General features: G+C 41.3%; 1 protein-coding gene and 1 long non-coding RNA gene across 3 annotated transcripts in view; one reads left to right on the top strand and one right to left on the bottom strand.

Annotated features, from left to right (window-relative positions):
* ACVR2A (activin A receptor type 2A) overlaps positions 1-9,193 on the bottom strand; it is a 55,462-nt gene extending 46,269 nt beyond the window's left edge. The window contains exon 1 of the mRNA XM_021398034.1: positions 8,491-9,193. Coding sequence (XP_021253709.1) covers positions 8,491-8,545 — 55 coding nt within the window. The 5' untranslated portion in view covers positions 8,546-9,193. The remainder of the gene's footprint in view (positions 1-8,490) is intronic.
* The window catches only part of LOC110400467, a 485,666-nt gene continuing 472,156 nt past the window's right edge, over positions 10,110-23,619 (top strand). Inside the window, exons 1-2 of one of the 2 annotated variants that reach the window (XR_002439868.1) lie at positions 10,110-10,400; positions 13,138-13,223. This is a non-coding gene — a long non-coding RNA (uncharacterized LOC110400467). Of the gene's footprint in view, positions 10,757-13,137; positions 13,224-23,619 lie in introns of both variants that reach the window. The other variant, XR_002439867.1, reaches the window with a different exon arrangement.

The following is a 23,619-nucleotide window of genomic DNA, read 5'->3' as shown; positions in this document are numbered from 1 at the left end:
ATTTAAAACTACAGCGACTTTCACAGCCTTATTTTTTTTTCAACCCTGAAACATAAAAATATTTGAAGAAAACTTTTCCCTCATGTAATTGCTATGAGCTGGAGAGAACTCTCTGTACCATCTACTGACAAACACTACCAAAAATGTCTAAAATTAACAGATACTGCAAAAGTTTAATTTTGTCTCATACACTTAACAACATAATGGAACAAAATTAAACCACTTCCCTGTTTATGTGGATCTTTCCCAGAATTCCTAGAAAGAAAGTTTCTCATGTTAAGAGGCCTGATAAAATGATTAGTTATATTTTAAGATGGCTTTTAAAAGACAGATGAAATTTCAGCTTATTTGCTGATACTGAAATCTAAGCACTCAAGATACAACTGGCTGAATAAAGAACACTATGGTCATTTAGGCAGTATTTAAAGACTTGAGATGTATTACCTAGATGAGTTAAGAACCCCGGACCTGAAAAACCTAAAGTCATGCTATTGCAGCTTCACCTACAAAACAAACCCCTAATCACAAGTTTGTAAGCCACTAAAAGGAAGGAAACTGCTGAAATGAAGTTAAAAATCAGCTACGCAGCTAGTAAATAGAGGTCAAGATATAGCTAGCATGTGCTCAGAATAGTGCCCAGACAGCATCCCAAGCTGGGTGTGCAGAACTGTAAGCAACTCCCAGCACCCACCCTGCTGCAGGCCTTTATCAGCAGCTGCATGAGGCTGCAAAGCACATCACCACGGCTGCAGACACCACCAGAGCAGGGAGTGCTCAGCAGCACGATGTCACCCAGGACCTAGGCAAGCAGAGGAGCAGGCCAGCAGAAGCCATGTGAAATGCAAGAAGGACAAAAGCCTGAGCCCTGGAACAGGGCAGCCTCCGCAGCAGCAAGAGCAGGCACTGCTGGACCAACAAGAACCTGGAGTGGTGGACAGTGCACTGCTCTGAGCATGACACAGGAGGAGATGACCTCCTGAGGACAACCAAAATTAAGCCATGCTTCTTTGATTTTATGAAGTCACTTCAAGCAGGAAGCTACCCCTTCCATTCAAAGACATTATTATGAAATGGTATTAAAAAACCAGCAGTAATAAGTAGACTGCAAGACTATGGTAACTTTCAGAAAATACAGAAACAAGACCCTAAATATTTTGACCACCTCTCCCCCACTCCATTTCTAAAAAGGAGAGATATACCCATCCAGCTCAAAACTCCATCTGTCACAAGGAACTGCTTAACTTGGGTTTAAAAGCAACTCTTTCCCAAGGAACTGACATAGCATTAAATGCATTCTATCTAGGAATGGAAAACACAGGAAACTAAAGCCAGAGAGAAACAGGAATGGAAGACAAACAATATTAAAGCTACAGAGAAAGAAAACGATCAGCAATACAGATTCCCATCAAAAAAATTATACAGACCTTTTCTGAAAACAAAATGTTTAAATGAAACTGGATGCCTTATGTAACTTTTCAGGTACTAGCTTTAAGCTGCATCTCAGTTAAGAATTAAAACAGCACAATGTAACTCATTTTCTGTCATCCTTATAGAGACAGTGACATTTTCTCAACAGTGAGAACAGCCTCATCTAGGCATGCAAAAAACCAGATTAGAGGGCAATACCTCCCCCTTTGTAATGCAAAATACAATGTCCATTTTCTTAATTTCAGCTCAGCTGATGATTATCTCAAAGACAGGGCAACAGAAGAACAAGAAATAGTCTTCTGAACAACTTCAGCTAACATCTAGCATTTACGTAACACTGATTCTTCCCAACTATCGTGCCCTTTCAGTCACCTGAATTCACCACCAACAGACAGAGCTCCCCTTGTGTAATAAAACACTTGGAAGCCAAAACCACGCATTTTGGATTTTTTTTTTTACATGCCCATCACAATTAAGATCATATGGGTGTTTCTTTTCACAATTACGTTCTGTTTTCAGCTTTTTGAATTGAATTACCACTTCATTACAGCTTCATACAAATCCCTAAAACTGAAAATAGAAATTATACCTTAACAAAAGAAGGAAGGTGATATGCAGCTACTTAAAGTTACTTCGACAAGTATGTAGTCTTCTTTCCAACTAAAGGTACTCAACATCACGTGAAGGCCAAGTCAGTAGTTTAGTAGATATGAGCAAATCTTCCCAGTGAAAAGCAGGGAGATTAATTATTACAGTTTTGGGCTGACTTTGCATCCTGACTGAAGCAGATTATCTTGCACCAACTTAACCAGACCTACCAGTAGAATGTAGTATTTTTACAAGGAAGTTCCTAGAATTCAGCAATACTTTACTAACCCTCATAATCAACAAAACAGTGAGTTGTCAATATGTGCAAGTATTCCTGCTCTTCCTCCGCTATTTCGCAAAGCCACCAAGATTTCAGGTTACACAGCTGCCACTCAGACCTCTCCCAGCACCCACACGATTTTAAGTATGTCACTTGCTCGTTCTCTCCATAACTGTTTCTACCCAAAAACAGTGGCAGCATAGTTCACTAAAAGACCATCCAAAGGTGGAGTTAAAGGCTACCACCCTGCTCATCCTTCTTTGACTGAGAGTCTGAAAATGGGATTAATTTGGCAGAAGGGTGGAACAGAAGAAAGCAGAGAAGAAAAATAAAATGTGCACGCTTTCCCCAAGCTCTCTAACACAGTTCAGTTTTTTGGGGCAGCACCTAGAGGTGTGCACCAAGAAGTACTTCACGCCTCCAATACTCAGCCTCTGCAAATCCCACCCCATTAACAATACCAGGGTTACCTCAAACTGCTTCTGGCTGCAGGAATGGGTAGTCTTCCCACAGGTGCTTCTCACATTTCCAAGTGTTTTTCAAGTACTTCTAACCACATAACCAAAGATTTACGCCTCCAGTTAGTAAGCGAACTGTCTTTTTTTTTTTCCCCTGGCCAGACCACTTGCTTCCAGTTACAGTTCTAACGAGCAAATTCCCAGTTACAGTTCTAACGAGCAAATTCTGAACGATAAGCTTTCATAATTTTCTTCTCATAAGGAGCTACTGGGATTTTTAAGAAACGGGGCCTTCACAGTAATTAGTGCAGCAGATAAACTCTTCTCCTCTGCTCTCTTCCCACCAATAATTCAAGCGTTTGGTGCAACTAGCATATGTTTGGGAGCCTCAGCCACACAGACACGACTGTAAACAACGTGGCAGTAAATATTCAGTTTCTGTGGCACCGTAGTCGCAAACTGTTTCTAAGAAAAAACCTCCACCACCACGCAGACATTGCAGAGGAGAGAAGATAAGAGATGCCACATAAAGTCACTGGCATTCAGAAACACTTCAATTTCCATATGGAAATAACAGGAAATAAGATGTGCTGAATTTCAAGCACCAAGGCAACAAAAACACATTAAGATTTAATCACACAAGAACTTGGCTGTAAAATTTGTAATTTTCTTGATTTTTTTAGAGTTCTCATTTTTAGGAACATCAGACAGCTAACAGACCATGCATTCTACCAACCAGCTAAAGCAGACATTTGCATTAATCTGCTTTCTGTTAATTAAGTGGTGGAAACGCATCTCCCCTTCACCAAGAAATCTCTTCTGCAATCAAGCTCCTTGTCAACCTCTCTCTTTGCACAGCCTGTGTTATAGTAGTTATTTTCTAGATGATTTCCAAGGATAAGTACTGTGGACTTGCCATGCCTCTGAATCACAGCGCTACCAAAGGACTTCCTCTAGCATACTGTATAGATCTCACTTCTTTGTGTGCACAGAAAATGTTGCTACCATCTTTTAAGAGACTGAAACCATAAAATGCATAACGACAATTTGAGAGAGAACTGAATTCCAACTTCAAAGAGAAATAAGCCATAGGAATTGCAGTCAGGCCCTGCTAAAAACAAAGTGAAAAAGGCAAAGGCTGGAGAAGGTAGAATCACTAAGAATGAAAAACACTGGAGTTCCTGTTATTTTTCTCCTTTGTAAAACTAGCTCAGGATCCAGTAAAATCGAACATTCTCAGTTAAACAGAAAAAAGGTATTTTTCTATATTCTCATTTGCAAGCCGACAGATCCCATCACCAGAGGGCTTTTGCTGCCAAATTCCAGCAAGGTGGAGAAAAAAGTCATTCAAATACTATCCATTAAAACCAGATGAAAACTATTATTCGCGATAGCAGCAATTACTTCCTTGCATTCCATGCAACAAAACAGCTTTTCCCTTACAAACTCCCTGCTCTCTCCCCTCCCCATACCTTATGCACCATCTAGCATTTGAAGAACAACTTGCTCTTCCCCCATGGCAGAGTTTTTGCATGGGAAGGGTAAGCACGTTAAGAAATCCGAGGCAGCAACATCTCCTGAAACATCTGTCAAGCAGAGCCCTATTCAAACCACATTTATACATTCCACTACAGCATTACAGCACTTTTCATAAACCAGAAGATTTACAGCTGGTGAGAGGTTAAGTATTAGCAGATTATATGGCATTGATTACAGACCCAAATTACGTTACTAAAGTTATAATATCAACCTGGAGCCACAATACTTTGTAAACAACATCACATTCACCTCTAGCTAAGTGGACCCACGCTTGAAAACAGCACTAAGCAGATTTACAAGCCCTGCTCTGAACAGCAGTATCGGGACTGCTGGGCTATCTCCCAGTGATAACACACTTGATACAACAAGTATGTTGTTACAAAAAGCAGGATTTTACTTTACAAGTAGTACTAGGTCTGAAGTGTTTTATTTCTCTACCTGTGCAATTAAACAATTAGAGTTCAACCACATTCGTGGACAGGCTGCAGAGAACCTACCAGCAGAGAATTTTACAAACAATACTGCTGGACTTTTGGCAGGATTTTCACGTGCTATTAAGTTAGCAATGAAAGGAGGGCAAAAAAAAAAAAAAGTACAATAGAAAAAATTTAAATAAAGGGAAGTCTCATCTCCCACTCCTCAATTCCTCCAGAACACAAAAGCATTTGGTTTCTGAACCTGCAGCAGCATCTTTGGCTTCAGTGCTATCTACTTGCTATCGATGTGTTTGGGGAAAAGTAAATCCCCCTAATAACAGTTGGAGTGAGAAAGAAAGAATAAATAAATAAATAAATAAATAAATTAAAACATTCCCCAGGCAGTGAGAATATCTACAGAGGTATCTTTGAACCATTTCTTCTGGCTGAATTACTGACGACTCTCTGAACAGCTTAAGAATGATCTGGCATTAGGGGGAAAAAAAGACAGGACGCAGACCTTTCTGCTGTGCTTCCTTTCGTTTAAGTGATTTTTAGCATGAACTGCGCAACAAATTGAGGGCTTGTTCCCTGCAAGAAACTTTAAGCTGGAGAACTACTTTGCTGACAACCTCCCAGGTACAGAGACAGAACGGGTAACTCGGAAGAGAGGAAAGGATCGTTTGGGAGATACCATTAGGGATTCAAAGCTGTAGGTTCCGCAGTAGCAGACTTTGGTTAAAGAGAAGCCACTGCTTCAACCTCTCCCAACATTTCCAGCTGCACAGGCTGCATGCTCGGAAACAGCGCAGAGAGCTGTGAAGGCGTACGCTCTATTCCTGAAAGTTCATAATGAGTAACAAGGTAATGACGAAGGGAAGGACACAGAAACACTTCCTTGGGGGTGGGGAGAACCGAGATAGCATCTAAAGAGAAGTGTTCCTTGATGAATGTGCTATTTTATTCACTCTTCTTTATAAAGCTTACCTACAGCCTCGCACGAGTAGAGGCACAGGAATTGTATTCCACTGTTCATAAGAATTTTATTATTATTTCAGGATCCTTGGTTCTTTATTCAGGCGAAAATCTGCATAGACTAGCATACATAGTGTATTAGAAGCACAGAATGGCCTGGGTTGAAAAGGACCTCAAAGACCATGGAGTTTCAACTCCCCTGCTGAGTGCAGGGTTGCCAGCCACCAGACCAGGCTGCCCAGAGCCATGTCCAGCCTAGAGAGAGTGCACAGGGAACCTAACCATGACAGCAAAGGGGCACTTTTAAGTTTAGCTCCTACACGTTCATCTCATTCTCTTGGACGAGTATAAATGGGTGCAAATCGACACCCACTTTTCTCCAGCTATCTACAGCTACTAGAAAGCCCAGTATCTTAACGCAGATAATCTTATTTAAATATCACAGTCAAAAAGTGGAAATATTTCCACGTTCTTACCAAAGCCTAGATTTAATTCAGTGGAAATTCCTATACATCTGAAGTGAACTTCCAGCATTCTGTACAGCAGTTCATAGATCGTTAAATAAAATGCCTTCAGAATGAAGCCCACTTCCACACCCACGCCACAGAACAAACCATTTTCACCTAGTTAAAGAACAATAGCATTAATGGGCCACGTAAGCAACTTCGGAAAATAGCTGCACAAAGGACAGGGCAAATAAATAAGCGCAGAAACCCAACACCCCCACATGCTCACACGCATGCACACAAGCAAAGCAGCTGGAGCAAGTCGAACCAGACGCCTTTACACCTGAACTCCTGGATTTCTTCAGCCACTGCCAATATTCCTAAATAAACAACAGGAGGAAGCTTTTTTTCCCTCACTCCCAGTTGGAAAACTGCAAAGGAAACTTGTTCTTCTGACCATGATGTTAGAATAAACTGATCAATAGGAGTCTGAACCTAAGCAAGCGCCAGCGATCAGAAGGATCACTGCTCAAAGTGCTGTTCTTCATGCTGAAAGCTTACATAATCTGATGATTCTGAGTGTAAAAACAAAAGCTTACTGCGAATCTGTTCATTTTTATACCTACACCGGGTCTGCAGAAACTCCAGCATTCCAAGCATTAGAGAACAGTTTAATAGGTGTTAAATACAGGAATACTTAATGCGTAATACTGGAATAACCACCAAAACAATGCCCTTAGTATGAGAAATGCTCTCCAAATCGCAGCCAGTTTTCTGATCATTCAGCAAAGATTATTTCTATCTCCACAGGCAGAAGGAACATTCACTTTGCTTCACAAAGGCCAACATAAGCAAGAAATGTAAAAGATGGGACAGGTTTTGCTGCTTAACAGCTCTTTTTAATAAACGGATAGGGAACGTCAACAAGATCACTGTTCTGTGCTCCAGGCAAAAGGATCTCAATAGAAGGACGTGGAGGGGAGAGACAGACACGAGGAACAGATGGCACCATGTCTTCAGAAACTGTCAGCAGGATGAAAAAGTTTCCCTGCGGAAGATATTCCTGAATTAAGAGGAATGTTGTTATTCGAGTTCTTCAAAAACACGGTATTAGGGAAAGATGAAAGACGTCTTCTAGGGTAAGACAGAAATCACTGGAAGAAATCGTGTTTTATTTCGCAATAGGAATAAATGGCGTACTCTAATCTGAAGGAAAAAAAAACCAAAAACCACTCCCCATCTCTCCTTAACCTGCTCTGCTATTTCTCTGGTTAAAACAGAAAGGGTTTTTTTTTAGTTTCTCTCTGGCAGAGATCGCCATTTCACAGCACATTTAGCCCACACGGAATAGATCAATAACACTACAGACATAAGACTAGACTATCCATTTACTAACCACAAGAAAATGTGCTGTTCAGCAAAATCCTGCACATCATAACGCTGAAATTTTAAAAAGCATCGTTATACAGATCTCATTACTCCCTTGGAGCGGTCCCGCAGAAAGCCTGCCGGCCTCCAGGCTGATCAACAAGTGTACTTCTGCACCGCACATGAGAAAGCCAAAAAGTGGATCTAAACATACACGCAGGACTGCACACACACTCAGGACGCGAGCAGAAAGGGTCAGGCTTGCCAAGCGACCGACACACTCAGTGTTCCACAGTTCTGCAGGTTTTAGGTGCAGCTGATGGAGCTCTGAGCAGGGCTGTGGCAGCAGCTCTCCAGCCACTGGTTGCTACATAATCATTTCCCTCCCAGCCCAGCGGATGGAGGCTCTCACACCACGCTTGTTTCTCAGGACTGAGAGCCACAGCACGAACGCTGGGTTTCAAACGCTAAGAAAGTGAAACACCGGAGAGCAAAACACGAGGCGTCACAAATAAATCACCGTTCAGAAATCGAAAGTCTGTCTTTTCAGGCTATTTTGGTGCACGCACCCATACACACGCAGCCCTCGCTATCGGTGCGGGATGAGCTAATGCTTTCACAACAGAGATGATCCCGAACTAATGAAGCATTAACGGAGGTTGCCATCCACCGCTGGATGCTCCGGAGCAAGAGCTCTAAATTAAGCTCGGAGTATTTCAGCTTGGTAATTATGCTGGAGCAAACACGAGGCCGGGAACTGCCGTGCCAGGTGCCCGAAGGTGCACACGGCCCCGGGTTGGACCCGCATCAGCGCTCCCAGCACCGCACGCACCTGAAGAGTTGGGCACTGGGGAATCACAGTGAAAAGAGCGATCCTTTTACTGCCGTCCCCAAACGTTCGTCGTTTGGAGAAATGACTTCTCCTACCGCCGATGCAATCACACCTCAGGCTTCCAGCAGCTGACCCCAAAGCAACAAAAACACGTACTCACCTGAAGAACACGAGATGAGAAAAACAGCGAACGCTAACTTCGTAGCAGCTCCCATTTTCCAATGCTGTTAGAACATTTAAGTGACTTTTAGTATCCAGTTTCTCGGGTCCTGCAAGCCGGAAAATCCCCCTTCTTGCGGAACCGTTATAAAGCAATCTATAGCAACTTCTCTGGAGATAGTGTTCACCAAACAGTAAAATCGGGGTCGTTCGGAGACCTACGGTCTCCTCCTAGCGAGAATCCGGGTTCGGGGATGGATCTATTTGGAGCAGCGTTTCAAAACACACGTGTCATTTGGCTTCTGTACACACAGCGGCAAGCTTTAATTCAGAAAAGTACGCTACGAATCCACTGAAAAGAAAGCAGGGTAAGTCAACGGCGGAGCCGCCGGGCACCAGGCAGTCCCTGCGCGCACCCCGACTCTCCCGCATCAAGCTCCGCACGGCGTTCCCCGCGGTGGATCGGCACACGGCGGATCGTCGTCCCGGCTCCCGCTAGGCAGCACGATGGCAGCTCCGGGGCTCGTTGCGAGCAGCGCTCCGTCAGTCCGTCCGGCAGCACGGAGAGGGGTTGGGCGCGGGCTGAGCGCTCTGGGACCTACGCTTTACGATTCCCCTCTACGATGCTTCCGTGCCCCCACCCCACCCCGGCTCCCCCGAGACTCAATTTGGTATTTAAACGCAGATTGAAAAAAAAAAAAAAAAAAGAATAAAATAAAATAAAAAGACGAAAAACAAATCGCAAGCCTAGGCAGGCTCCCGGCGCCGGGAGGAGGGTGGCTGCGCTCCGCGGGGCCGCTCACGGCTCCCCGGCCGCACGCAGGCCCCTTCCCCGGGCAGCCCCCGGGCACATCGCCCCGCGCCGCCTCCCGCTTCTGATTCTCCGAAGAGAGAGAGAGGAAAAAAAAAAAAAAAAGACAGAAAAACACGAACACGGAGCGGCAGGGGCGAGAAGGAGAAGCCCGCCGCTGCTCCCCCTCGTGCCGCCCTGGCGGCGCTGCCCGGCCGGGCGGGGGGCACGCAGCCCTGGCCGCCCCTAGCTCTCAGCCCGCCTCACGCCCGGCCCGCACGGAGCGCAGCGCGGCTCTCCCGTCTCCCGCGCGGCGGAGGCAGAGCGGCGGACACCAACTTTGTCCCTCCAGGAGTGCAGTTTAGGGGTTGCCGAGGAGAAAAGGCCGAGCCCGGTTTGTTTCTCTGGGCGGTGCTGGCTGGAGCCGTCTCTAGAGTCTCCCGAGTCCAACCGGCAGCTCGGAACGACCCTCCGTGCCCTGCTGCCGCTGCTGCTCCCCTGTGGTAATTTCATATCTACCCATTCACTTGTGTGGCGTGGAGAACGAACCCAAGATGGCGGCGCCCGGGCGATTGTTTTTGTTTCCTCTCCTCCTCCCCCTCCCCCACCTCTCCCCTCCTTTCCCACCGCCACAAGCACGGCAGCCCGTCGCGCGACGCCGTGCGAGCGCGCGCCGCCCCGGATTGACGGCCGCGCTGCCCACTCACGGCACGGCGAGCGCCGCTCGGCCCCGCCCCTCTTCCGACCCGCCCCGAGCGGGGCGGGGCGCGCTCCCTCCGCCCCTACCTGCCCGCGTGCGCGCGCGCAGCCTGCTCGCGTGCCGCCTCACCCTTGCGCGCGCGCACCCCGCCCTCCCGCCTCAGGGCGTGGTCCTCGCGCCGCGACCGCGGGGCGCCTTCATTCCGCGTTACCTCAGAGCCCCGCGGACCGCGCCGAGGTGTCGTACCCCCAACCCCCCCCTCGTCCGGGGAGTGAGGGCTGGAGGCGGCCGGCTTCAGTCGCCCTTTAGCCCGGTTGTGGTGGCCGGTGGGCAGGTGCGAGGGACGTTTTTTTTTTTTTTTTTTCCACAAGGAGCCCTGTAAGCGGGCGTGTGGCGTTCCCCGCGTCACGGAGAGCCGAAGGTGTGTCCCGCAGCGTGCTTCACGCGTTCACGTGCCCTCATGCCTCAACGGGGCGGCCGCTGCTTGCAGCACCTCCTCAGAGTATCATTGCAAACTGCGCGTTTTTGCCGCTTTCCCAGCAGAGCAGGTGCCCGGCTGCTGCGCTTCCTGCCCCTGGCGGGGCGGCTCGCTGAGCTCCCCGTGGAGCCCCGCAGAGCTCTGCTTCCAGTCTCCGCTCGTCCTTCAGCTGCGCCTTGCAGCGTTAGTTTGCAGGGAGGTAGCCCTTAGGAGTTGCCGCCATTTCGCGCGGTGCTCCGGGACGTGGCACGAGGCAGCACGTGGCACGAGGCAGCCCGTGTGGGCTCGGTCCGGAGCAGGTAAAGCACTTGCAGCGAGCGGTGGCCTTCAGGAGAGCTGTTCTCCTTCGTGAGTTTGGTGGAAGTCCCTCCTTTTTTTTTTTTTTTTTTATTCCCTGTTGATATTTTTAATACGTGCCATCAAATAGGTCGCCTGTCCCTGGGGGAAAAGGAATACTTATTTTCTTAAGGTTTTGAGAACGACATGGGAAAGCATAATGGCCTTAGTGCTGGCCTTTAGATTCTGTATTTCCTAAATGCCTGTGCTTGTGAAAGCAAGAAGCACCAAGTTCTCAAAAACTGGCTCGCTAACTGTAGACCTGCATTGAGTGGTTTTGAATGCCTTTGTGTTCAGACTGCTTGATGGCACGGCCCAAGTTTTGTATGAGATGTTTCATATGTGGGGTTTGCAACCGAGTCAAGGCAGAGTAGTGGCCTCAAGTTGTTCTAGAGGAGGTTCAGAATAGATATTAGGAAAAAATTCCTTCTCCAAAGAGCAGTTGGGCACTGGCACAGGCTGCCCGGGGAGCGGGGAGTCCTAGAGCCATGGATGTGGCACTGTGGGACGTGGGCAGTGGGTGGGGTTGGACTTGGGGATCTTAGAAGTCTTTCCTAACCTGAATGATTCTATGAGTATCCCTGCCAAGCTGTGTGAGCTACTCTAATCCACGCCCCAATGAAGACTTCCAGCTGTTAGACCTGGTAACCTACCCCTAGAGCTTGCATTAAGGAATGAAGAGATGTAGATACTTCAGACTATTCATATTGAGGTGTCTGCCTGAATTCTTGATAGGATTTCTGCATCGTTGTTTCTTCGCCATGTTCGTACACTTACCAACACAAAGTTCATCCTCCAATAACATTTTTGATTTGAAACACTCCAAAGTAAAACAAAATATATGGGATTGTGCACATCTAGGTGTGCGTATCTGGAAGCATCAAGACATGTGGCAATGCTTTTTATGCTATATTTTATCCAAGCATTTCAGGATGATTTACAAGCGTTAATTAATGTATTACAACACTCCTACTTAATCTGTAGTTTTTAATATTCTTCAATAGCAGAATATTTAAACGTGACCTGTTCTGCAGGTTGTGTTTTCACTTTGCTCAGCTTCTTCAGAATGCTTGTCATGTTGCCACATGAGCAGGAAATTACAGCTAAAAATATTGCTATTGTATGTATGTGTTTATTTATATATATATAATAGCATAAATGTGTCGCCTGTATAACATTATTTGCATGAATGTCGTAGTGAGGAAGGAGATGTCTCTTTCTCAAGTTGCTTATTGTTCTTAAGCATGGCTGGGTTTTTTGCCTACAGCATCAGTTCAGCAGAGTAAAACCTTCTGACCACCCAGTAAATATTACAAAAGCAGTGATCTTCCTTAAAGGGCTGGTCTTGGCGATTGTGTGTTTATCAGGATCAGAGGAATCACAGATGAAGCGTATATTCCTTTATTTTCCTCCAGTTTGGGGGCATAATATGACCATGGCAAGTGATGTATATGGATTAGAATGAGTGCTGATGACTTGGATCAAGGAGCCCACTCAGTATTCATACCAGTCCAGAAGCATCAGTATTATTATAGATATCAGTCTATTTTCAACTAAAAGTGAGCCTTACATCGTTCACAGAGCTACTTAATGTAGTATAAGAAAAGAAACAGTTAAGGAAATGCACAGATATGCTTATTTTCAGTATGTGAACAATAAGAACCAGTTTTATTACATGGATGCAACACCTTTACCTGGGCACGGTTGTATCTTTAGAAACTCAATATGAATAGAACTGTATTGGAGATTTGCTCCTGTTTAATTACGCTTTAAAAAGGACATTAAGCACTTAGGTGCAAATATTCTGCAGGCCTTAGCAGAAATTGCTTAGCATTTTTGTGAGGTACTTGATGCAAAACGCTATCAGGGCTTTGTGCTTTCTTTGGGTTCTTGCTTTTATTTTTAGTAGAAGGATGAGTTTTATCCCAGGTAGACGTATGAAATGTCAACACAGTTGCTGTCTCTTTTTAAATGTCTTTGTGCTTGCCTTGCTTATGTGGATTTTGGGAGCGTTTCCCTTTTCTACCTTTTCACTTTTCATTTCTATTTTCCTTTTGCCTTAAACTCCAGATCTCTTTTCACTCTTTTAAGATCAATCTGTCTATGCATTTTTAATGAATCATTTACTGTGACACATGAGTACTGAAGACACAGTATCAGGGACATAGGCATCTACAGAGGGCCCATAAGCAGCGGTAGCAACAAGATGAAATGGATGTGATCTTAGTTTCATTCTTTTGTTCATGTGGAATGGTGCTTGGTTTAGAGGCAGCGCAAATTTAACTTTCCTTTTAGGGAATAATGAGGAAAATGAGACAATGCTGTTTTTTTTTATTCTCTTCAGAGCACTGCTAGGATTAGAGGATTTCATCTGTGCCTTTGCTGTTTCAACACTGGATCGATACTGTTTACACAGAAACAGCAGAATAGGTAAGAATCTATTGTGCAAGACTCATTCATAGTGTCTATACAAACATTTTTAAAATGTAGAGTGGGAAGCATGGGCTTTATAATATCAGCAATAACGCTAATAGATACAACCTTTGTCATTACCTCATTCATCTTCCCTCATGTTCTAAGTAATTCTCTCTTTGAAACTCGGAAGGAAAAGAGAAACGTGTTTCAGACACTGATCTTATATAAACAAAGCAAAAAGTGACCAAAGCAGCAAGAAATTAATCTTGTTTGCAGGGATCTCCTCCTTACTAGCCAGCTTAGTTTTCCATGCTGTGGGAAAAGAAGAAGGTACTGGAGGGCTGCCTGATTTAAATAAATAAATTCGTAAATAGCTACCTCAAAGTTGTTATTAATTTCTTATGAGTATACAGAATTTATGTAAAACTCAGTCTATTTGAAAAGAGTTTTAATACGAATTTTCAGTTTTAGTGGACTGATCAATTAAATCAGTATGAATTATTCATTATTTTGCGATTTTTGCAGTTCTGAAACTATTGAGATATTTTACAATTACCTTGATAATGCAGCTTTGTAACACAAGAAAATGTAGAATTAACAAGATGCATAAAATCTAAATCCTTTCTCTGGTTTGCTTTTGAATAGTGTCTTTGTGTATCTGTCCATCAACATTTTTCTCTTGCTATGCTTATAATCAAACTTAAAGATTTTACATGTAACTGTTGAACCCAGCTGATATCCACACGGACAAAATAAAATACACGTTGAAATCATGAAACCTGTTTTGGATTCAGGTATTTTGGTATTTAGCCAAAGTACACTCATTTTGTTCATGTGAGCAGTACTAATAACTAGAAATGAATAGGATTTGGCCTGTTTCTTGTTACGTAAAACTATTTATATAGCGAGTTTGTGTGTGTGACTAATTCCTTTTTTAATGTAATCAGATGCAGTCTGTGGACCTACACTTAGATGAATGTTTCCCAGCTTCTAGTTTGAAAACAAACACATACAGAAAATTTTATGAAAATTAACACTTGAATACAATCTCCAACAAATCATTTTCTTTTAAGCCTGCATTTATACCAATTATCATTTGTCTTTTTAGGTCTGGTATCCAGGCTTTTGTTTCCTTAGAATACTTCTGTAGAGGTTCAAAAATATCTAACGTATGTTCTTGGAAGACAAGGTGATATTCCTTTCCTAGGGTTTGTATTATCTTGTCAGAAGAAGTCATCTGAACAGAACTTGTTGCGTTCACCGTATTGCCTGTTAGAGTCAGTTGGTTGTGTCATTGGTTTTTGTTACAATGGCATTTATCTTATATTTTAAGCAAAGCCTATAAGGTCTAGAAGTGACCGTGTTATAGAGAAGGAAATCTGCCAACTGCTGACAGTTTTGAGGAGGACCAAATGATGGCAGGACAGGTTAAGGTGGGAAGAATGCAGTAAAGAAGTAAGAAGGGAGCTTCCTCAGAGGGCCACGTTGTGGGAGTCCGCTAAGTGTATTTATTGTGTTCTCATTAGTCATAGCGTAGTTCGATGCAAACGACTTAGGAATCAGAGTTTGCTCCTTAGTGCTGGAATATACAGTTCCTCAAAACGTATGTATTTTTCAAGCTACTACAGCCGTTTGTAACTCTCCTTGGTGAGGCCCCTGTGTGAGGCCATGGCAAGGCCATTTATACGCTTTAACTATTCCTGTGTTCTGGAATGGCATTTGTGGATTATTAGCTGTGTTAAACTATAGCAGATCTTTAGTTACACTCGTGCCGTACTTCCACAAACGCTTTAAGCCAGCATAAGGCAAAAGATGCTGCCCTGCTCTGCACAAATGTTCTTGCAGCTGCACACTTAACTGACTGGGGAACTGATTTGGTTCAAAACTAGCCCAGCAAACAAACCAAACCAAAACATTAGCTTTAAGCTAGTTCATCCCTAGCCTCGCAAATATTTCCGTTGGCTTGAAGGTCCTCACCTTCACGGTGCTGAGACCAGGACAAGTGTGTGAAGAAAACCAGGAGCCACTTTTTTGATGCAAGGGCTGGTTAAATTGTGGCTTGAGTTGTGGCTCCTTGCTAAATGAGCCAGACATTCTAAAGGAGGCCTAGCAGACATCTTTTTTACTTCCTGACTCCCAGGTCTGGCACTTCTTGGTTAGAGCCCAAGGTGTGGCCTTGGACTAATTCTGTCCACATTACCTGCCTTTCTGTAACCATTTTTCACTAACGAGAACCGGCTTTGAGTCTTATATTCTGCGATCCGAACTGTCTAACCAAGGCACATTTCCACACCCACTGAAATATTTTTCCACTCTTTTGAACTCTCACAGCTGATACTTTCTATATTGGATAATTACATTTCATATTTGTGCAACAAAAAATTGCAAAAACGGACGTGACTTAGATGAATTATGCTTGTTGGTATTACAAACTGATTGTTTAAGTAGCTCATCTCTTTTATTCAAAATGGTCCTAGGCCTGCAGTATAATTTATGCATTTCATAAGTGTTTTTATCTTTGTATTATAAAGAATTACATATTCAAAGTTTCATTCATCCCAAATTATGTACTAGAAAACACATTCACATCTCACTCATCACATTGCTGGACATGAGGCATGAGGATAAAATTATGGATCGTGGTTAGCTGCATCAACTGCTTTATTTAGTCTTACGAGTCTTACATAGTACTTATGAATACTTCTGTTATGCTTGGAATTTCTGGAACAATTATAGCTCAATAAAAGTTAAATTCAAATGCAAATACAAGCTATGTTATTTTTTTACCATCTTGCCACTATAAGCTTGCCAAATTTAGTGCATTATGTGCAAGAGTTATTCATATAAGTCCCAATCTGTATTTGCCTGCTTGGCACTTTTATCTAATCATTGCGAGCCTGTATCACAGCTGCTGCTTTTCTCTGACCCCAGATACTCGAAGCGAAGGCTGGAATGAGGCAGTGATGCTGCATGGCAGTTTGGTGTAGGTGTAAAAGCCAGTCCCTTGCTAGGTGGAGCTCCACAGGAAGGCCTTTTCTCTTTGGCTGCATTCTTTGTGGTGGTTCTGTTGGGTGACCCAACAATCACTAATAGGCTTTTTTTTTTCTTTGCATGGGCAGCAGCCCCATTACAGGCAGTGTTTAGATGTGGGTAGGGGAGGAGCTGCAGTGCTCAGCTGATCAGTGGGTTTGTTTAACAGTTAACCTATACATCTGGTCAAAAATCAGTAAATTATTCTGAGTTGCATTGAGCACATTGTATCTGGAACTGCAATAAAAACCTACAGAATCAGTAATTCCTTCAGCTGATGTTGAGGAATCAACTTCTACAGTCTGCAAAGCAAAGCTCAGGAATGTAGCTTGCCACTGGAACTTTAGAAGATGCAAAAAACATAAAGGACTAATTATAGAGGTCGACTGCAGATTATGTTAAAACTGTAACTTTCCTCCCCTTCTTAAAAGTAACTAGGACACTGCATTATAAAAATAGTCTTAAAAAATTCCTTAGTGGAATGGGTGTTAGTAAGCTCTTAACATATGCTTTAGGTTATTGCTGTTTGCATGTCAGTCACTGATTTATTTCTAATTCCACTTTATCTTTGAACAACCAACCCATCTTTGGAATTTTCTTAAAAGTTATTTCATTGTAATGTAGTATAAGATGAAAAATAATGGGAAGGTTTTATCTTGGAAATATTTGAAAGGAATGACTTATTGTATGAATTGTATTAATTTCCAATTCTTTCTGCTTATTCTAGAGTTTTGTTTTTTCTTTTAACAAGAATTTGCAACTAATAGCTGCTTTCAATTATAAAAGCAAAAAAAAAATCTTTGTCGAAATCTCAGGTGTATGTTCCATTAGAAACAAACAAACTGACTACAAAGGTTTTTCTAAAATTATTTGGAGCGCAGCTGATGAAAAGGGAGCTGTGGACATTGAAATGATATGGATTAGTATTTGAACTTTTTATTTCTTTGCCTTTTTCTCTTTTTTTTTTGTCTCTTCTCCATATTATTAGCATCATCGTTATTCAACCTTAGGCGTATAACTGGGTCTTTAAATAAGAAGATGGTAAAACCAATCACCATTCCAGCTAAATAGCTAAATCACAGTGCTGAAGCTCTTTGACCTGAATCAACTTAAAAAAAAAAAACCAAACTCAACACTCTTCTGTTAAGATGCACGGTGAAGTATTGCACACTGAAGTTGTTGAATGAGCACACCTGAAAGGTCAGCATTTTCAGAAGGGAGGAGTGCGTACCACTGCTGCTGATAGGGGGGAACAGAACCTGTTAGTCTGGACCTTCCAGCAGAGGTGCTGCAGGGCTCCTCTCTGATAGTCCTCCTTTAGCTGGAGAGGGAAAAAACTAAAGCCATATGTTGAATTAGCTGATGCTATTTCATTTGCAAGATGTAAAAAGGTAGAGGAAGAGATTCGTTTTCCAATGGGATTCTGAGTGGAGTAAAAATTGTTAGAGGGACTAATGACTTAGTGCTTTCAACATCATGTATGAAAATGCACGTTGCAAACATGCGCTTCTGCAATACAAACGAAGAGCCTATAGGAGTTCAAAGGAACCAGAGAGACACAAATTACTTCAGAGAAGGCAGGAAAGTTTAATTGAAAATTGATATTGAAATTCTGATTTTTCGTATTTCCATTCAAAGGGAATTTCTTTAAAAAAAAAAAAAAAAGAAAAAAGGTAAAGAAAATCAAACCTGCCACCCAACAAATCAGTCCAGACTAATTTACATTCTTTTCTAGCATAAAAATGTTTAAAAGTGTGGAAATTCAACCAGCTCCAGTTTAGAAAGTCTTAAAAGCATAAGGAATGATTATTAAGTTAAATGTAAAGGTGTTTTTTATTTTTAACTCATATGAAGTAGCATGAGACAAAACCTGGAGGCTTAAGTCAGTTTCTGGTGTAGTTTTTAACTCTCAGAAGCTATGCTTTAGTAAGAGCTTGCTACAGCCCGTGTTCCAGTGGATGAATGGTTTTTATGTGTGGATTGCTACAGCCTTCTTAGTGGTTAGTTTCTTAGCAGTATTCGAGCAGTGCTTGGAAGCAATACATGAAATTAAATACTGATACTGTTTTTTGCCCCTTGGGGATATTACTGTGATTTAACAGTACTGTTGAGTACACAAGTTACCCTTTTTCTCTGTACTATGTTATCTATGGCTACGGGGTACTGTACTTCTTTGGTAGTTTTATTTTTCAGTATAAATGTTTCTCTGTGTCATTCACTTGCCCACCTCTTGTAGTGGTGTGTCCCTGGTTACTGTTGATCTGCTTTGCTTTACGAAGATCTTTTCTTATGGTTTTCTCAGAGTTGGCATTAGATCTCGTTAGATGCTTATGAATTAATGTCTCGTAATGATCAGAAGTTTGCTACTCTGAAGTCAGAATTTTTAAACAGGAGACTTGGCAATAGATGTGCTGTAGCTGTTCTCAACGTTTAATTAATGCTGTGTTATGAATGTATATTTTTTCTTAGCATGTACTGTTTTGAAACATTGCTTGATATATAGAATGAAAAAAGTGTGCACACTCACTAAGTGATGCATATTGTTGTGTCTGTGAACTCTGTACATTTGTAATGTTCAATTTGCCAAAGTTAATGTGTTGAGAAGTAACAAGTTACTTAAGTTAGTTAAATGTCTCTTCCTTGAGGAAAATTACCATAATGGTTACTTTTACTAAAATGCAATTACTGTCATTGTAACAATCAATCACGTTTTCTTGTAGAAAGAACTTCACCTAGTTCTGAATGCATTAAAGTGTAAGATTGCTCTGCTCAGTGCTAAAATGAGCTGCAGAGGCAATATGCTTTTGGGGAGAATCAAGTGGAAATTCCAGTCATATGATTGTCTTTGAGGTTTTTCAAAAATAGAATTTCAGCTTTCGAATGAAATTGAGCCCAGTGACCTGTAAAACAGAAACATGATAAATTCTGAAAAGATTTTAAAATAATTGAAAAATATTTTGTTTATGTTGAGCCTGACTGAGCTTGTTTTCCCTTGACATTTGTTTTCCCTAACCTTTTCTTCCCCACTCTGTCTTTCCAGTGTCTTTGTTCTCCTAACTCCTGCACCTCTCCCATTAGCTCAATTGTTACCAAATTAAAATAAAAATTCACAGGGGGATAAAATGTTCTGCAAAAAGTAGGGATGAGATAAAGGAACTGTGAATTTTACACTAGGTTGACTCCCAGGCTAGCCTATGAGAGGCTAATAAAGAAGTAACTGCTGTTTCTTGACCTTTCACACTGTGCGTAGATGTAAGGGACAGGCCTTCAGCAAGAACAGGCCAAGTTGCTGAAAGGTCCATTGAAACTGCTGAAGTTGCATTGATTTGCTTGTAGTTTTGCTGGTGGGTGCTCCTTCCTCAGAATTCTTATTTTTCACTGAGGCATATGAGGAACAGTGCTAGAGAGAATGGTTTCAATACTGCTCACTGCATATGTGTAACACGTGTGCTCTGATGGCACTCCTTGTCTGTGATACTCATTTCCAAAGGTACCAAAATCACATTTAATAGGAATTTATAGAAGTATCATGTAGCATTTAACGTAATAGTGCACACAGTAATCCTTAAAAGATAGAGAGGTGATTCTGTAACGGTGTTTGGTAGCCATGTCCTTCATGGTACCAGAAAAAAGGAACTGTGTTGCAGGCTTGCTTTGCTGTATGTTCTCCGTTTGTTCTGTGAAGTGATGTTACCTTGAAAATAAATCACTAAATACGTTGTAGTTGTGTTGGCAGATCAAGCACTGACACTTTGAAACCAATTTTTGTATTTTAATTTTTTAGCTATTTTTTCCTTATACCTTTGTATAAGCAATTACATATAACGTCTGCTATTGCTGTATAAATGAGTTTGTGTTAGAAAGCGAATAACATGGCATAGAAATGGGCACTACTATCTGGTTGGTCTGCAAAGTAGATATGTTCTTAAATTCTCATTGAATCTAAATAATCGTGGTGTTTAGCTTGAGATGTCCTATGAGGAACATCACTTTTTTTTTCCCCAGACAGTATTGATTACTGCCTTGTGTAAATTACACACACATAACTTGAGGAACAGTTAATAATCTCTTTTGCTATTAAATTTGACCTAAGCTAGAAATCTAGGTGATTTGTTCTGAGGTGGTAGACCTAAAAGGATTTTCATCATTTTATTATCTTTTTTTTATGTCTTCATATAGATGCAAAAATACCATAATTGAAAAAGAACTGCTAAAATATGCACTGTGAATGTTTACCCACTTTTAGATTCGTGTTAATATGTGACACTACTGTGGGAAATGTATTACAGTAAGCATATCCATTTCATGCATCCCTATATTCTGTTGATTTTGTGTTAGGTTTGTTTTGCATAAAAAAGTGACATAGATTTCAGTAAGTATACACTCCTGCTGGTAATACACAGATCTAGGTCATTTATTTTTCAAAACATAAATGCTGTTTTCCTTTTGCTGTTTGCAATTAGGTGAATTGTTACTGCAAGAATATTTTCAATATTTATTTCAGCATGTGCTTTTCAAGCTCTGTTCAATCCAAGAGATTGATAATAGCACCTGATTTAACTTGCAGTATTTTCTTGAAAGTTCAGTAATGGTTTGAAACTTCTGTATAAAAATCTATATTTCAGTTTTGGTTTTATATTTTTTTTATTTGAAAACAACGTTCTGCCTGATATTCTAGGGGCCATTGGGCTTCAGAGACATCACTTGCCAAGGTTGCATACTTGATCAAATAAAGGGAAAGAATTTTTATGCTGGTAATGTGTTTAGTCAGTGGCTAGCTAGTGGTTTTGTTTTTAGAGCGTTTATATACAATACAAAGGTAACAAGCTCTTTATTCCATTTGTAGGCCACATGTACTATCTCTGTATGTTTAATGGAAATGTTTTAGTTTTTTAAAAATTCAATGTATTTAAATTTTATTTAAACAGTGAGAAGAGACCGTATGTATTTACTCTCCATTTAGAATATGGACATGTGCATGTACATTAAGCATGTGTAAACTAGGTGATCTGATTCCTGCCAATAACCAAATTAATAAAAAAACAGCAATGCATGTCATTCTTAAATCAGAGGCTGAAAATGAAGTACTTCTCAAGGCTGACTGAGAATGCTGTTCTCCCTTTGGAGTACATTGTCATCTAAATGGTAAAGCAAGTTACAAGAGGTGAATAGGAAGCGTTAGAGATTATTTGCCCACATAGAAAGATTTTTTCACTAGATTATATGTACTCTTGTATATACACTCTTGTTTATCAAATTATTCTCGGCTATGAATGACTGTCTTTATTGCAATTCCATTAATCTTTTTTGGATTAGTATATAGCATTCTGGAGTAATTACCTATTAATAACTTTCGACAACTTGTCCTATTATTATTACCTTTTAACTGTTTCGATCTTGCAATATATTCCTAGAATAGGCAATTATTTCAGTGATATAATCATAGAAATAATTGTATTCTACTTATGTTAGAAAAATGGAGATCTAATAGAAATGATGTTCTAATTAGAATTCAGAAGACTAGTCGGCACACAGTTGATTTTGTTGGCTCCCAGCCTAATCTCGTTACATTGTTTTTAACTATGAAGAGAGTGGGTTTAAAGATCTCCAGCAGTGCAAATGAGATGAGGGAGTTATAAAGAGCTTAAAGAATCAGAAAAGTATAACTCCTTCAAAACAAATTATGTAATAAATGTGATATTTAAAATGGGTGCCTAAGTATCCTTTAACATGACGTGAACATTTAAAAAAAGTCATTCAAATATTCAGTGTTGCTAAATGGAAAGTGTCAACATCTTATTGTACTAGTTGTAGTACTACTCTAATTGTAAACTAACTTGAGTTTAAGTAGCATGTGGGCGTGAAACAATATGTTACAGTTTTCATTTTAGAAGTGTAATAGTATTTTAAGTACTAAAGAATCAGTAAATATTTACAAATAAATGTCATATTCACATTAAGTCTGAAGCTCTTCTGTGTGGGACTGTTTATAGGATTAGCTTCCATGTGTTCCAAGACATTTATTTCAGACTCTTCTGCTGTGGTTGTCTGCTGACACAGGTGATATTTTTAATGGCAAGAAACAGCTTACATGAAATCTTTTCCTTCCATGACCATCTGACCATGCCTACGTTATTTTAATGGCATTATATGGCTAAATGCGATTGCCGCATACTTCTGATAAAACTAGGCACAAACATCACCAAAGACAAGTATGTAAAATTCCATCAACTTTAACATGAGTACCCTATCATGATAAAGTGTTGCAAAGTGACCCCTTGTGCTAGAATAGAACATGCCACCCAATTCATGTAACTCCAGAAATTCCCTTATACAAGAACTCATACAATAATGGCAAATGCTTTATATAAGAAGGGTGTTTTTCAGTGCATTTTGCAGTTTATTTTATGAACTGACTTAATCACAAAACCATCTTAACTGTGTCATGTTCCCATATCTGAAGACTTTTGACCATTATCTCTGTTTTTTACACGCTGACTCTGGGGTTTTACTTCAAAGATTTGCTCTTCCCTTAAAGCGAAGAGTCATCTTTAAAATGTAATAGCCCTGAGATCTGTGAATAATCTGTGAGTGACATGTAGATCTTCTATGTAGATGTTCCTATCATTTCAAAGTTCTGCTGAGTATGGGTGGCTGTGTGAGAAGTGAGAAGGTTTTGTAAAATAAGATTATTCTGAATGTATTTAGAAGCCTAACTGTGATCTACCCAGCACACGCATCTTTTCTTCAGGTGTTTCAGAGAAAGACCCCCAGAACATTTGTCCAGAGAGGCTGTGGATGCTCCCACCCTGGAGGCATTGAAGACCAGGCTGGCTGGGTCTGTGAGGAGCCTGGTCTTGTGGGAGATGTCCCTGCTAATGGCAGAGGAGTTGGAACTCAATGATCTTGAAGGTCCCTTCCAACCCAAACCTTTCTGTGATTCTATGGTTCTAGATGTGTTTATCAAAATGAATAAGATATTAAGGTTTCCCCGTGTAATTTGCCACCATCATTAGATTTCAAGTCAGGTCAAATTATTATAGGAGAACCAAAAACTGCAGAATTCATCAACAGTTATCCTTTGTTCATTGTTATACGTGAAACACAAGCATGTGCACAGTAAATAGAAGCATATGCATTTAGCATTTTCAGTAAGATTTTGTTTTTACCTTTGATCGTGTTAAAGATTCAGCTGCTCTACCATTAACTTGTTATGCTGTGAGTAGAGACTGGTGACGGTGTTCACTCATTTTGCCGTCTTTGATGCAGACAAAGAAAAGAATTCATCTTTCGATTGAAGTGTCAACAAATGCAATTGATTGCCTTGGTGGTGCCTGCCTAACTGTCTTACTGTGAGCTCTTTGGCCTTCTACTGTAGGGT

This window comes from Numida meleagris, chromosome 5, assembly GCF_002078875.1.
Source record: "Numida meleagris isolate 19003 breed g44 Domestic line chromosome 5, NumMel1.0, whole genome shotgun sequence".
Lineage (NCBI taxonomy): Eukaryota > Metazoa > Chordata > Aves > Galliformes > Numididae > Numida > Numida meleagris.
This window is presented reverse-complemented; position numbering and strand designations above follow the sequence as displayed.